The sequence below is a fragment of the Triturus cristatus genome, chromosome 4_2, assembly GCF_964204655.1.
Source record: "Triturus cristatus chromosome 4_2, aTriCri1.1, whole genome shotgun sequence".
In the NCBI taxonomy this organism is placed as follows: Eukaryota; Metazoa; Chordata; class Amphibia; order Caudata; family Salamandridae; genus Triturus; species Triturus cristatus.
Genome location: NC_140586.1, coordinates 817,381,742 through 817,396,691, shown reverse-complemented (window position 1 = coordinate 817,396,691; position 14,950 = coordinate 817,381,742). Strand labels below are relative to the sequence as shown.

At 47.3% G+C, this 14,950-nt stretch overlaps 1 protein-coding gene across 1 annotated transcript in view; it reads right to left on the bottom strand.

Moving 5' to 3' along the window:
- Positions 1-14,950, bottom strand: part of ATP6V0B (ATPase H+ transporting V0 subunit b) — a 124,339-nt gene that overhangs the window by 33,057 nt on the left and 76,332 nt on the right. The window contains exon 6 of the mRNA XM_085602768.1: positions 6,442-6,493. Within this exon, the coding sequence (XP_085458894.1) occupies positions 6,442-6,493 (52 nt within the window). The remainder of the gene's footprint in view (positions 1-6,441; positions 6,494-14,950) is intronic.

Here is a 14,950-nt window from a genome sequence, read left to right as displayed (position 1 = left end):
CACGGATGGAGTCGGACAAGGTCACTGCTGCCCCCACGCAGGGAACAGAGCCCACCCTACATGATGTAATGGCGGCAATTAACGGTGTGCGCGCCTCCATAGACTCGGTTACGGTGGAGGTCTCCCTCATTAGGACGGACTTTCGGAAGATGGATGAGAAGGTAAAGGAGCTCAAGACAGTCACCAGTGCTTTACAGGCAGATACCGCAGAGCTACAGGTACAGGTGGCAGATTTGAAAAAGACACAGGAGCGGATGGCCAAACGGCTCGATGACTATGAAGGCCGTGCTCGCCACAATAATATCCGCATCTTGGGAGTTCCGGAGCAGGCAGAGGGGCCATCGGCGGATCTGTATGTGGAGGAACTTCTCCTTAAGCACCTCAGGCCTTAGACTCTGTCCAGCTACTTCTCGATTGAAAGGGCCCACAGAGTGCCCGGGGGGAGGCCTAAACCTGGGGCACCCCCGAGGCCCCTCATCGCCCGAGTGTTCAACTATCGGGACAGAGACATTATCCTACAAACCGCAAGGTCCAATCCTCCGCTGAAAATAGAGAATAACGAGGTGGCCTTCTTTCCTGACTTCACGGCCAAGGTCCAGGCCCAACGTCGTAGCTTCCAGGCAGTGAAATGTGAACTGCGGGACAGAGAGCTTAAATATGCTATGCTGTTTCCAGCAAAGTTAAGAGTGGAATCGGATGGTAAAACCTGTTTTTTTTAATCGCCTGAGGAAGTGTGGGACTGGATGGTGGGCTGGAAACGAGTGCGAGGCAAAAGGCGAGAACGTACTGGCAGACCGGGCCAGCGGAAAGGTGACCAAACCGCAGCTCACAAGTGACGATGCAGGGGATGTACTTGATCAGACGCGGAAGGATAGAGTGACAATCCCCTAAGGACACCATGGTGGGCTGGTGCCCTGCTACGTAAGGGGAGTGTGCGGGGTTGCGGGTAACAGGTTTACAAATACTGCAGTGGGGAATTGGGGATAGGACAATGGTAACTGTAACTATTATACGAGAAACAAAGGTACTAATGGGATGGCAAAACCTAAATCAACAGTGATATGTAAAAGTGGGGATGGGAGTGGTCTAAACCCGTGCTTTTTCAGCATCTTAGGGTGGGAGAGAGGCACTCTGCCAGGTTGGGGTGTGGGAATTTCTAAATCCACAGGCAGGGGGGCAGGGAGGAGGGGGGGTTTGGGGGCGAGGGGAAGGGGGAGAAGTTTATTTGTTCGTGGTTTTATTGGTAAGCACTGTTGGTATGTGATCCTCGTACACAAAGGGGCCGAGTTGGAAAGTGGACAGGCACTAATGAGGTGGAAGTTGCAGGCTCTTTATCCGTTCGAATTGATCCGTAAACCTGGGAGATGGGTACCAGATAGCTATGGGGGGGGGGGGGGGGGGGGGGAATAGAGATAGAGTACTCTCTGTCCTAACCTGGAATGTGAATGGTCTAGGAGATAAGATAAAAAGGGGTATAGTGCAACAACATTTAAAGCGGCATTCCCCCGACGTGGTTCTGTTACAAGAAACACATCTTGTGGGACAGAAGACTAAAGCCCTCACCAGGTGGGGGTATAAACTCCTGGTCCACTCAGATTACACCACGGGTTCACGGGGGACGGCGATCCTGGTAAAGAGAAGCATACCCCTTATTGTCCACAAGACTTGGGCTGACCCGGCGGGTAGGTTCGCAGGGGCAGAGGCCCAGTGGGAGGGGAGGGACATTAACATAATTTCAGTCTACCTGCCGCCTGCCTTGCGCAGGGCTGCCCTGTCGGAACTAGGACGTAGGTTGACAGGACTTCAAAAGGGTCCGTTGATCATGGGGGGGGGGGGATTATAACATGACACTGGACGACACGATTGATCGCAGCCTACTGAGATCAAGAGCAACATCTGGCGGGCTGATGGCTGAATTCACGAAGGCGCTAGACCTTATTGATGTGGGCCGAATGCTCCACCCTACTGGGAAAACATTCACATATTTTTCAAACGTGCACCACAGCTCATCCCGTATGGACTACTTCCTCACACATTCGACATCTATAGGAAATTTCGCTCCGATCCGAGTTCTTCCTAGAGGTATATCAGATCATTCCCCAGTTTGGGTAGACTTTACGCACTGGGAGAAACAAGCACGCTCTACTATAGTCCTGCATCCATGGCTTCTACAAATACCTGACATAAGGGAGGAACTCCGGGAACAAACAGACAACTACTTTGCAGAAAACGTGGGCTCTGTTGAATCCGCACTGGGAAGCATATAAAGCAGTCTTGAAGGGACAAGCTTGGTCTTTAAGGACAGGCTATGTCAACAAGAAACGGGAGCTTCTGGCCCAGGTGGAGATGGACCTCCTTGAGCTGGAGAGGGAGCATGCAAGTGATCCGTCAGCTGACACATGCCACAGAATTTTACTGAAACAAGAAGAGTATCGGATGAAAACCAGAGAACACATGATAGCTAGGTATCGCAGCACCCAACATAGAATCTATGAAATGGGGGATAGGACAGACAGGACTCTGGCATGGTTGGAAAGGCGAGAGCAGGGCAAGCGGTGGGTGCACAGGCTGCTGAAGTCGGAGGGTACGAGTGTTACCCACCCTCGAGAAATTGCAGAGGAATTTGCGGTCCACTTGGAACGAGTGTGCTCTCCCTCTACCCGTTACACGGCCAACGACTCGTATCAGCTCCTCCGGGACTGTGCGGTACCGGTCCTCTCAGACGATGACAGAGACACTTTAGACCAGGACCTGTCGGATGACGAGATTAGTAAGGCCATTGGACAGATCAAATCCGGGAAAGCGATGGGGCCCAACGGTATACCGGTTGAGCTCCTAAAAGCCACTACCTCTCGAACCGTGCCGCACCTAAGGGCCATGTACAAAGAAAGTCTGGAGATGGGCAGGTTACCTGTGGACCAACGGCTAGCTACCATTGTAGTTATTCCCAAGCCGGGAAAACAAGCAGATCGGTGTAGCTCCTACAGGCCAATTTTGTTGATTAACGCGGAGGCAAAAATGTTGGCAAAAGTTCTAGCGAATAGGCTGGTGACGGTTATCGCTTCCCTGATACATCCGGATCAATCCGGTTTTATGCCAGGGAGGAATACGGCCCTCAATACAAGACAAATACATAATCTGATGGCCCGCAGGAACTTTATCGCAGAAGATATGGCGGTGCTGTCTCTCGATGCCTCAATGGCATTTGATTCAATAGAATGGCCATACCTGTTCGCGGTCCTAGAAAAGGTGGGACTCGGCCCTAAATTTATAGCCTGGGTGAAGCTCCTATACACTGACCTGATAGAGCAAGTAAGGGTCAACAGCTATACATCCCGGACATTTAGCCTACAAAGAGGTACCAGACAGGGATATCCGTTGTCCCTGCTGAAATTTTATCTCCTTTTGAAACACCTGGCGGCGTGGGTGCGCCGGGATGGTATGGTGAGGGGATTGAGATGGGCAGATGGAGTGGAGGATCGCATATCCCTCTATGTGGATGATATACTGCTCTATCTAGCTTCCCCATACAAGTCTATACGAGTAGTGTTGGACATCTTCACAAATTTCGGGAAATACTTTGTATGCGATTAACTGGCATAAATCTACTTTGTTCATGTTGCGGGGCCCGGTCCCTCGACTTCCGGCTCACTGTACCATAGAGGTGGCGGAGGAAGGGTTTCGATACCTGGGGGTCTTTATCACCTCGGATCCGGTTCTTTTTTACAGTTCCAACTTGGCTCCCCCACTGGCAAAATTGCGTGCCGACGTTAAGCACTGGAGGTCCCTTCCTCTGTCACTGGTGGGTCGGCTACCCTCTTTAAAATGCTGGCCTTTCCCCGGTTTCTATATATACTCAATAACTGCCCGCACAAAGTCCCAGACTCCTATTTTAAAGCAGTGGAGGGCGAACTCCGCACTTTGCTGTGGGATGGGAAAGCTCCCAAGGTGGCGATGAAGAAATTGACAAAGAGCAGGTATGACGGAGGCCTGACCTGTAACTTTACTATTGGGCTGCCCAGTTGGTGACTGTCAACCACTGGATATACCATCCCCCCGATGAACCTGCGTTAGTCTTAGATAGATATCAGTTGGATCCATCTGGTTACCTGGGGGTGCTATACTCCATAGATAGGAAAACTAAGCAGCAACTTTTCGGGCCCACCCAACACACCCTCGAAATATGGCGCACAGCAAATTCTCGTTTGGGATGGGCGGGTATCTTATCTAGGGCAGCGCCACTACGGTATACACAGAAGCTAGGTATGCTGTGTTATCAGCCTGGGTTTGACAAGTGGGACCCAATAGGAATTTCAGCAGTAAAAGATCTGGTCAAAAAGGGGTCGATACTCTCATTTGAAGACCTGCAGAGCCAATACCACCTGGCCCAGGGAGATTTGAATAGATATTTGCAAATAAGGCACGCACTCCATTCGGTGTTCCTGACCCTAGCAGATATACCGGAACCGTCCCCTTTGGAGGGGCCGCTTGCTGGATGGACCCCTTCAATCTAAAGCAATATCTCTCACATATAAAAAGCTGATCAACAATTTGCCAGACACCTTCTCAAGGCTTAGAGAGAAATGGCAGGACGACCTAGGCCCGATAAGTGATGAAGATTGGCAATTGGCTCTTATGTCCCCCAGGGTGGCAGCTATCCCACTTAAATTTAGGCTTATTCAGCTAAGAATACTTAAATCGATCATACATGACCGGCATAACCGTAGCAAAAATAGGATCCAGACCTGATGACCTTTGTTTGAGGGGATGTGGTCATCAAGCCACCTTCTATCATATTCTATGGAGCTGCCCTGCTTTGAGGGTTCTGTTGGGAGGGTGTAACGAAATGTATGCAGACAGCCTTAGGAAAGGAGATAGTGTTGACTCCACAACTGGGGCTGCTGAATATATGGGACGCCGCTGATATTAATGAAGTAGAACAATTCACCACACTGGGATACACTTTGGTTAAACGGAAACAACTGGCAAGAGGTTGGGGTGGAGCGAACCCGCCTTCCATCTCGGCGTGGGCAAAGGAGCTTGACAGTTGCAGAAGTTTTTGTGGCTAGAGGGTACCCCCAAAAATGGGATCGGAAATAGTCTAAGTGGAACAAATATCGCAGAGATATCGGTGTGTCCACTTTGAAAGACTTAGAGATGCGTAGAACGTTGGAGAGAGTGGGGAATCTGTGATATTCACCTCACGTACGGTATTCACATGCAATGTATTGATTGATTTGATAAAGTGTTGTCTACTTATTTCATATGGCTGTCAATAAAACCAATAAACAGTTTACTAAAAAAAAAAAAAAAAAAAGAGCTACAAGTGGTTCAGTTGGGTAGAACGAAAAGTTACCTTTTAGAACCAAACATTTCTTTGTAGACACTAATTATAAACTACAATCATTCACAATGGTCAACAGAACTATATGCTGAACACCCACGACAAATTACAATATTTAATTGAAGTTTTTATCAAGTGAGTTTCATTACAAAATTAATAACTACGAGCTGTCCAAATAACACGACAAACTGACTTCACAAAAATAATTCAATGGGTGATGTGACAGTAGGCGAAACAAATAACATTTCAAATTCAAACACCACATGACAAGAACAAATTCTCTGTCCTTTTCTGGTCTTCCACTATAACACACAATGTCCATTTATTTCATAGTTATAGTGAACCTGGACAGGAGCTTCTTTTACGTTGACGTTTCGACCCCGGAAATAATGTGCGTGTGGATACACCAAAGTAGGGTCTTCCTCAGGACAAAACATCCTAATGACAGCCCCAAAAGTCCAATAATCAAATGGAAAAAGTTTGCTCTTCCGGTCCCACACTGAGCGTGCAGTATGTAGTATTGCTGACCAGTGAGACAATCACTACAGTTATTGCATCTCATCAACCAAAATATGGACCAGTGCTACAGGTGTAATAAATACAATAACTATAGTTATTGACTAGCTGCAAGAGCAAGGAAGCCATCAGTTCATGAATGTGTTGGAGCCAGTCTTCCATCCTCCGAAAAAAGCACTTTTATATTGTGACTGTACTAGCTGCTTTGCTTTATTAACAATTGCGCTATGAGGAATCCATATGGTTATGACAATAATATGTCAATGAATGTTCCAATAATTACACAATAAATAGCTTTGGAAAAGTCCACATTAGTGGTGCAGAGCATTAAAGTATTACACAGCTCTAGTAATTATGAAGCAGCTAATACCGTTGCTAAGCTCCTAACCAGTTGGAAAATACCACTTCCTCATTACACAAACAATAAAAACAGGTCACAAACCAAAGACTGTTCTAGGCTCGACTGCCTCTAGCCAACATGTGCACCTTTTGATAATAGTATTACCACTTTCCAAGAACACAGCTGCTGCAGACTTACTGAAATATTTGCTCATGGGGCCAAGTATAAATTCTGTACCTACCTGCATGGTAGTTTTTAGCTCCAATTGTCTCCGGAGTAGTTCCCGAGAAGTTCTGAAAGAAAATAAATACACATATCCAGCATAAGCTTGTGGGCCCACTCTGGCAAGCATATTTAAACACTAAGTTCACTTTAATCAAATAAAGAAAAATACTAATAGATCGTGGGACTAGAAGAATAAGTACCAATATCAAACAAAAAGGGAAACCATTAAATGACTTAAGACCTATAATTCTGTTTCCCAGTCATCATTTTGGCTTTGGCCGTCTGCACACAGAAGCCTTGAGAGTTTGTAATTGCAATACTTTAGCAGTGTGAAATGGCACAGCAAATTATAGCACAATTACCCCAATCTGGAAGGCAACTAAGCACTTTTAAATACAGTAAAGTTGCTGGGCAGGTTTCAATGTTGTACAGTACTGATAAAACAAATCCTAAAGTGAGTTAAAAAATAAGGGCTGCCTCACAGGAACAATATTCCTATGATAATTCAAGACCTCAAATATGCATTGGCTCTTCCTTCAGACTTGCCAAACCAGGCCAGTTGGTCACAATATAGACTTTTGCAAGTCTGGTAAAAGTCTTTAAATTCCACAGGACATATCTGGGGAAATACTTGGTGATGCTACATAATTGCTGCAGGAAGCTGCTGTAGCATTCATATGTCCGGCATCCACTGCAGGAGGAAGTCGAAATATCGAACCACTAACCTGATACCATCAATGACTCATCGTACCCCAGCAGCATCACCCCCAGTCTATAGTCACTGGAAACACCCATCAGGCAGCTTCAAATCATTCAAACCCACCAATCTCATGCCTCCATGCTTACATCATGTCTCAGCAACAAGCGCATCTTTGAGGTCATAGAACCAGTCCAGATCCCAGCTGCTTCTTCCCCAACTAAAAGGCACCCTACCAACTATGCACCCTTTGCTTAAGCAACTCCTTTTTGGGCAAGGAAGGGCTGTGTGCCAAAATACCTCTCTCTCTCTGTTAAGCCATCCCCATTAAGCACCTCATATACTACACATCATATGCTATTCCCACTTACACCAGATAAAACGGATGCCACATACGCACAGCAAACACCAAGATCCCCATTCATATCCTTTTCATAAGATGGATCTACCACCAACAGAGCAAACACCTGTTGATTCAAATTAGCAAATACCCTCCAATCATCCATGCATATATTACAGTATCATCAGAAAACAGCCTAGATACATTCTTCAGCACAGAGAAATCTCTCATACTCACATCCTCTTACATTTTAGATGCACTTGTCCATGTTGGCTAGATCCAACGAGCCATAAACAGGAAGAGGATTATCTGTTAGCTACAGGTCTACCAGGCCCTGTATGCTAAGCAATGCAGCATCAATCTCCTGCCACTTCCTACTCTCATCATCCAAGAACACTATCTTGAACTACAGACCCCTTCTACTTGACCCAATAAGGATTTAAAACTCCTTCGGGACTTGAGCATCTAGATAGATTCCCTTGATGCACTTTTCCTAAACATCGTGCAGCATTATCAGTAAACCAACACCCTTGACTTGACCAAAAGATCCTCTCCATCATTACAATCCAACTTACAACAACCCTGAAAAGAACTATCTTGTTAGTCCATTCTTTTTCTGGTTCCCTCTTACACGGACAGCTCAAATGACAGAACATTAAGAAAGTAATCATCTGTTTGAGTACAAAAGGAATACATTTCCTATGTGGTATTTGACAAATTACAATTACTGTACGGTGCCAGGATCACCGAAGGAGATTGCCCGTGTGACCGCCGAGTTACTACTGCATTTTACATTTTTATTGTACAGGTGTCAATAACAGATTGTTTCACCGTACATTGCAAGATTATTGGTTTTTATAAAGGAAAGAAAAACTTCAACATAAACTAGTGTGCCCAACTTGAGTCTACAAATTTCATGATTCTCAACTTTGTCATTCCTTCCACCCACTGCCTAGAACACTGATGCTTGCTTTTAATCATAGGTGATCAAGTGGCACAGTACATCCATACATTCGCCTTCCATGTCGTATTAACACCAGTTCCCAACACCTTTGCAATTAATGGGAGATGTTTGTGTCCCCTTACCGGCTGCCCTTGCTTCAGTCATGTGTGTCCTCCTCAGGGGCCTGTGTCAACAGTTGGAAATCCACAAATATTGCATCCCAGCTTTGTGCCACTGGGTACTGGCACAGCCCTAAGGTATCTTGTCTGTGTAGTGCTGTACTCTCCGTCTACATAAGGAATGATTGTATCCAGGCCTTAACTGGAGGAGGATCTGGGCTCTTCCACCGACGGGTACAGAGCATTTAGCAGTTATAAAACCTAGGTCGATTAATCAGGAGGCAGCGCTGTGCTTCTTGGGTCAAAGAAACCACCCCAATACACATGCCTCCCAAGTATGTAATGCTGGGCGTTTTTTCGAAAGGAGGATAATCGAGATGTGATATTCTGCCAGTAGGGGTGTTAAGCAGGGCAGTGCCCTAGCATGTGAAGCAGATCTGCTCCTGCCACATCCCACCAGGAGCAGGTAGTATCTGTCCAGTGAAAATATCTATTTCTTTTAACAGGTGTTCGGTATGCTCTGTGTACGATATAACACTGTAGGAGCTGAAATTTCACGTTCTGTGGGATGTGTGCGGGTCCTGCAAAGATTGATGTCCATTCCCTATCTGTCAAAGGACGATCATGGTCTTCATCTCATTTGGTTCGTAAGCGTGTGAGTGGCGGCGTCGTGTGCGTCGGTAACGACGCAGTTAACCAGTGTGCAATTTGACTACCCGTCCCCATGACCTGTAAATACTGTACTACGAAGTGTGATTGTGGTTCAATTGCCAGGTCGCCTCATGCTCGCGTCAGCATGGTCAGTAACGAGTTGTGTAGCAAAAATTGTCCTGGGGCAGGCCTGCGTCACTGCAAGGTCTTCATAGGTTAACAAGACGCCATCAACGTACAAGTGGTCCATTGTGCAACCCAGAAGCATGCCAGGATGCAAGTTCCAATTCAGACGTGATCGCACTATGTCTGGTTGTGCCTAGTAGGGGCAACGCAGGTGCATAGAGGATCGCAGTCCACATAAGATATAGGCTCAGTCTGTAGCAGCAGTGTGCAACCGCTAGCAGCATGGATCCCGGTGCAGTACTTTTAGTTATCGGATGGAATAGGTGGTGAATAGTAGGCATCGTCCAGGCCGGTAAAGTAGTAGCAGTGTTGGACAATTTTAGGCCTGATAGCCATTTGGCCACCCATTGCAGTTGAGCAGCCAGATAATATAATTCCATATTTGGTGCTGCCAACCCTCCTTGCTCCATAGTTGCATACAATGTCTTTAATGCCACCTTGCACTGCCCAGTATTCCAAATAAATTCACAATTTTTTGTTCAAAGTCGTGGAAAGTTTTAGCTGGGACGTAAGTGGGCAAGTTCGAAAAATACAGCAGTCTAGTAAGGTCCTCCATCTTTACGAAGGCGATCCAACCCATACAGATATTGGCAACAGCTTCCAGAACCCCATTGGAGATCGAATGGAGGACAACACCCTGTGAGCTTGCCTTCAAGTAAACTGTTTGATAAACGATATATGCAAATGCCCAGGTAGCGAAATGAAGTAGGTTGCCAGGGTACCATTAAGTCATTAAAGGCTAGGTCTGGGACCAGGAAGTCCGGGGCAAAAGGAAACAGGCAGGACTTCCTTCAGTTCACTCGAAGGCCTGACAGCCTCACGAAGTGATGTAGTATTTCGGCTATCGCGCACAGCATATTGCGGACATCCTGGAGGTATAACAGTAAATCATCTGCATGCAGACAGACTACGTGTAAGCCATCGCCCCAGTTTGTGCCCCTCCTGCGGAGTTCCGCAGCTAGCAGTTCAATCACGAGAGGGAATAGCAGAGGCGAGAGAGGGCATCCTTGCCGGGTGCCGCGGCCAATCGGTATCGATTCAGATATTAGCGGGCCAGTTCTTACCCTAATGAGGGGCCATGCGTATACCAGTTTCACTAGTTGTATGAAATGGGCTCAGACTATATTGATGTGGTGTTTTGATTAGGAATGGCCATTCCAACTAATCAAAAGCCTTCAAGAAGTGACAGAGATAATAGGAGTTGAAACATGCGGGCACAAATCCGTTTTGATCTGGATGTACCAGAGACGGACCTAATGGAGCCAGATGAACCGCCAAAATCCCCACCAGGATTTGTAATCTGTGTTGAGCAGTGCAAACTGTCAAAACCCCCCCCCTTCCCCCGTTCCATCAGGTCTGTCAGGTTTAGGGAGGGAGACAAGCAGGGCCTCACAATGGGATCCTGAAAGGGTGGAAGACGATAATGCTTCTTCATACGAAAGTTTTAACTGTGGTGCGAGCAATGTAGCATACGATTTATAAAATTCAGTTGGCAGCCCATCAGGGCCCAGAGTCTTCCCAGTAGTGAGGGCCTGGATAGAATTTCTTCTTGAGTGATCAGTTCATCCAGCTTCAAACGTTGCTCAGGGGTGAGGCCAAGTAGCTCTAGTACAGATAGGAACAAACAAATCTAGTCTGGGGTGGTCTCAGTTGACAACCAATATAACTGAATAGTATTGCGTGAGTTCTGCATGCATCTCCTTTTGCATGTAGAGTAACGGGCCACTGGAAGAGTGCCACAATGGGTGTCCGGGAATCTTCTTGGCATAACCAGGGAAGGAAGAGGTGGCATCAGAGTCCTAGTCACTGCCACGTTTTGAGGGGCTATCACCAGATTCAAAGACCTGCTGGGATGCCCCCGGAGTGGCCTCTGTTTGCAGGGCCCTACGATGGTCCAGTATCATTTGCTCTATATCAGCTGCATGTTCCAGTTTTGCTTCGTGCTTTCTGCGTCATTTCCCTTGGCGGTTTCCACAGGATGCTACGACCTGTGTTTCTCCAGGGATGCAGGTACTTGCCTCAAGCATTCAGAGTCCAACCACTCCTAGGCCACAGTGGAGTGTCAAAGAAGTGTCTGTCCACAACTCTCAGACCTGCTGGAAACAACAAGGAATATTTGAGATCAAGATGAAGTAGGCGGCGTTTCACCTCTAGGAATGAGTTTTTGTTTTTGCACTGCAATGGTGTCATCCGGGAAGAGCATAACGTGGGCATTGTCCACTTATATAGGCTGAAACTTACAAGTTTCCAGTAGTTCCTGTTTTTATAGTGCGGTAAGCGGAACAGAAAGGGTCTTGGGCTTGAGCCTGGGGATCTTTATGCGCCCTCTCCACCGAAAAGTATTGTGACCGTGCCTATGGCGGGGTCTTGTGTCTCGAATCCATTGCTCAACATAATCAGTGGCGTCCTTTCCTTCAGCTCCCTCCAGCAATCCCACCACTCATTTTTTACCTGGAGTGCTACTCTGCATTGTACGCTCTGCACTCGAGGGCATGCACCCAGACCGTTAGTTCCTGCAGTGAGGTCTCTGTTTCACAGGTTTTCGGGACTACTTCCCCCAAAATATCCTCCATTGAGCGAGTTTTGTCTGCTAACTGACGATGGTTCGTGTGCAGTAAGTTGAGATCCGTTACTACAGCTTCAATTATATTCTCTAGGGAGGACCTTGTCTGCTCCAACGATGTCCCCAGCCACAAGTACTGCCTCCAGTTTACTGTCCATTGTGTTGGTGGGCTCCATGTCTGTAGGTCTGTCTACTGGAGTTTGAGAGGCCTGCACCCGAGTGGGCGCCCCGCCATTTCCAGGGCGCAGGTGGCCCACTGCCCAAAACATGGACCCCAACACGGTCTCCGTGCAGGAGAATACCCCTCAAGGGTCCCGTCGCTAGTCGCCCCTGGGTCAGTCCCTGTATCTTCGCAGAAGATGCAGTGGTCGGGAGCGCTGGCATCACCAGAAGGATTTAAGGGTGAGGGGAAACAGCGCCAACTTATGGCAGCAAACATTGAAGGGTCCACTCAGAGGTGTCTTTCGAGTAGCAGTGGGCTGGCTGTAACATAGGTTTTCTGTAATAAGGGTGCCAGTAATTGTGGCTAGGAGCTGAGTGTTACACAGTAACATACCTCATTCCTTTACTTCCAGGCTTTTATATGCGATCTTTAGTTTCACAGGGTCAGTGCATCCAAAACTCTCCATACATGAGATTACAGGTAGGTCCAGGTTTAAGACCAGAGGTGGGGACGCAGCAGAAGGTAACACAGGACTACACGTTTATCTTGCTCAGTCTCGCCCCCACCGCCTGTCCCACCTAGCCTCATAGCAGTAGACAACTGTTCTGCCTCCTACCATTTGCAATACGTCGACAGGCAGGAGCCTGTTCAAGGCTCGGGGAGTTAGGCCTCACTGTAGCTCACTCCCATCTCAGATCACCAGGTCCCTGGGGACGGGGTTTTATCTTTCAGTTCCAGTGCGCATCGGGTCCAGGTAACACCAGTTTTTTTGGAGTCAAAACCGGGCTCATCTCTGTCCATAACCAACGCCAATGGGTTGGGACGTAGCAGTAGCTTCCCTGACACTCTGCTGCTAGTCATGCCGGGCCGTCCGCCTCCTTCAGCGCCAGCAGTGTGGGCCTCATAGGCGCCCGATGACGCAGACCTCCCTCTCCCCCCCTACGGCCCAGGAGCACAACAATGATCAGTTGAACTTCCCTGCAGGGGACCGCGGAGGATCGGGCCGGAACACCCAGTGCAAGGTCGCTCTGCTGAACTTGCCTAGTCAAGCTGGGGCTAGCCGCGGTGTTTTTTTCCACTGTCCTATACTGCAGCAGTTAGCTCTCCCCCAATGCCGGGTCCATCCAGATCCTTCGGCCTCTGTAGCGTGGGCTGCACCCGGTGATGCCAACCCCCCTTAGGCCTGGGGGGTGCGGTGGTGCTTTGTTGCCTCAGTCCACTCAGCACCATCCCGCAGAGTTGCGTCGTTGGGATTGCACAACTTTGCTTGGGAGCAGTAGCAACAAAGCTCTCTCCGTATCACTACGTGTCGTCCGATACTCCCTCTAGGTCAGCGCAGTGCATTTTGGCCCGGCCTCAGTTTCCATTGCTGCCGAGGCAGATAATTATCCCATTCAGTGCAGTACTGTAATTATTGGGGCTCTCATATGCTCACGGTAGTCAATGGGACGATAGGTTCATTCTGTGTATATTCAACATGCTTGCTAATAATTAACAGATTATGGGGGCTAGATAGTCCAACTTCAGAGAAGCGCGTCCGCCATCTTGGCTCCTCTGGCCAAGCCCCAAGGAGGAGTGCCTTTCATTAACTTTTCTGGCAGTCTACATGGTTTAGACCTGCCCTGAGGAAGACCCAACGGGATGTCCATTCATTAACACAAACCTGGGGTTGAAACGTTGACATTGAATCAAGTCCATGTCCCGAGTCACTAACTCCAACTTGCATGCGGAGGGGAAACCGCGCTCAGTTTCATTTTGAATTTTTTTTTCCACTTAAATAGTGAGCGCAGTGCCCGCTTTAGGGACACCGTGCTAGTTTTTTTTTTTTTTTTTTTAAACTCATGTTGAACACTGCGCTTGCTTCATGGACACCGCGCTCTGTTTCTTTTTATTATTTTTAACTTTAAGAGAGTGTGACGCCCGTTTAGGGACACTGCGCTAAGTTTTTTGTTGTTTTTTTTATTTTTTAACCTTAATGGTGAGCGCAGCGCCTGATTCACAGACACCGCACTCTCCAATACAATAGGTATCGCTTTTGCCAAAGTTTAGACTATTGGTATTGTAAATGACAATGCCTTTTAATATTATAAAAAGCATTGCCATTTACAATGCCAATAGCTCAAAATCTCACAATCGTGAGATCTATTGCATAGTAAATGCTGGTTTTAAATGCTCCTGCAGTGGGTCACCTCCTATCTTACCAACGTCTGCCAATTCTTCCAGTTAAGAACCTCAAGATGCCAGAAACTATCCATCTCCACAGGAGTACAAGGGCTCCATCATTTCCTATATTAATTTTCAACACCTGCATGGAATCCTAATTACATAAATATCACTCAAAATATGGATAAAGCACTACTCTACCTGAACGTCTCCACTACACACACACATTCAGTGTTTCAATGCCCGCCTCCGTCTCATTCAAAACTGGATGTGCAATCACTACCTGAAATTCAACTTCCACAAAATATAAATTCTACTGTTCACCAACACAGACAAACAACAACAAATTCAAGGATTGCTCACGGAAATAAAGTTGGACAGCTGCATCTCCTGACTGACACCCAGCAATAAATCACGTGGATTCTCCATCAACACCAACCGGTCCTTCAAAGGCCATATAGTGAAGAAAACAGCACGTTAACAACTCCTGTAGACAATGAAGCGTTTGCTCTATAAAACAGACTTCATGATAGAAGTCTAAGCCCAACCTCTCTTGTAACTGCATGGTACCATTTGCAGCTTCACTGAATCCATTCTGGGTCCCATGAAATTGCTGAGTTTGAGCCGCTAAATGTCAAATCACAGCTAAAAGACATCACAAAGGTCTACACAACATCTCAACCCTGAAAGGGCTTCACTG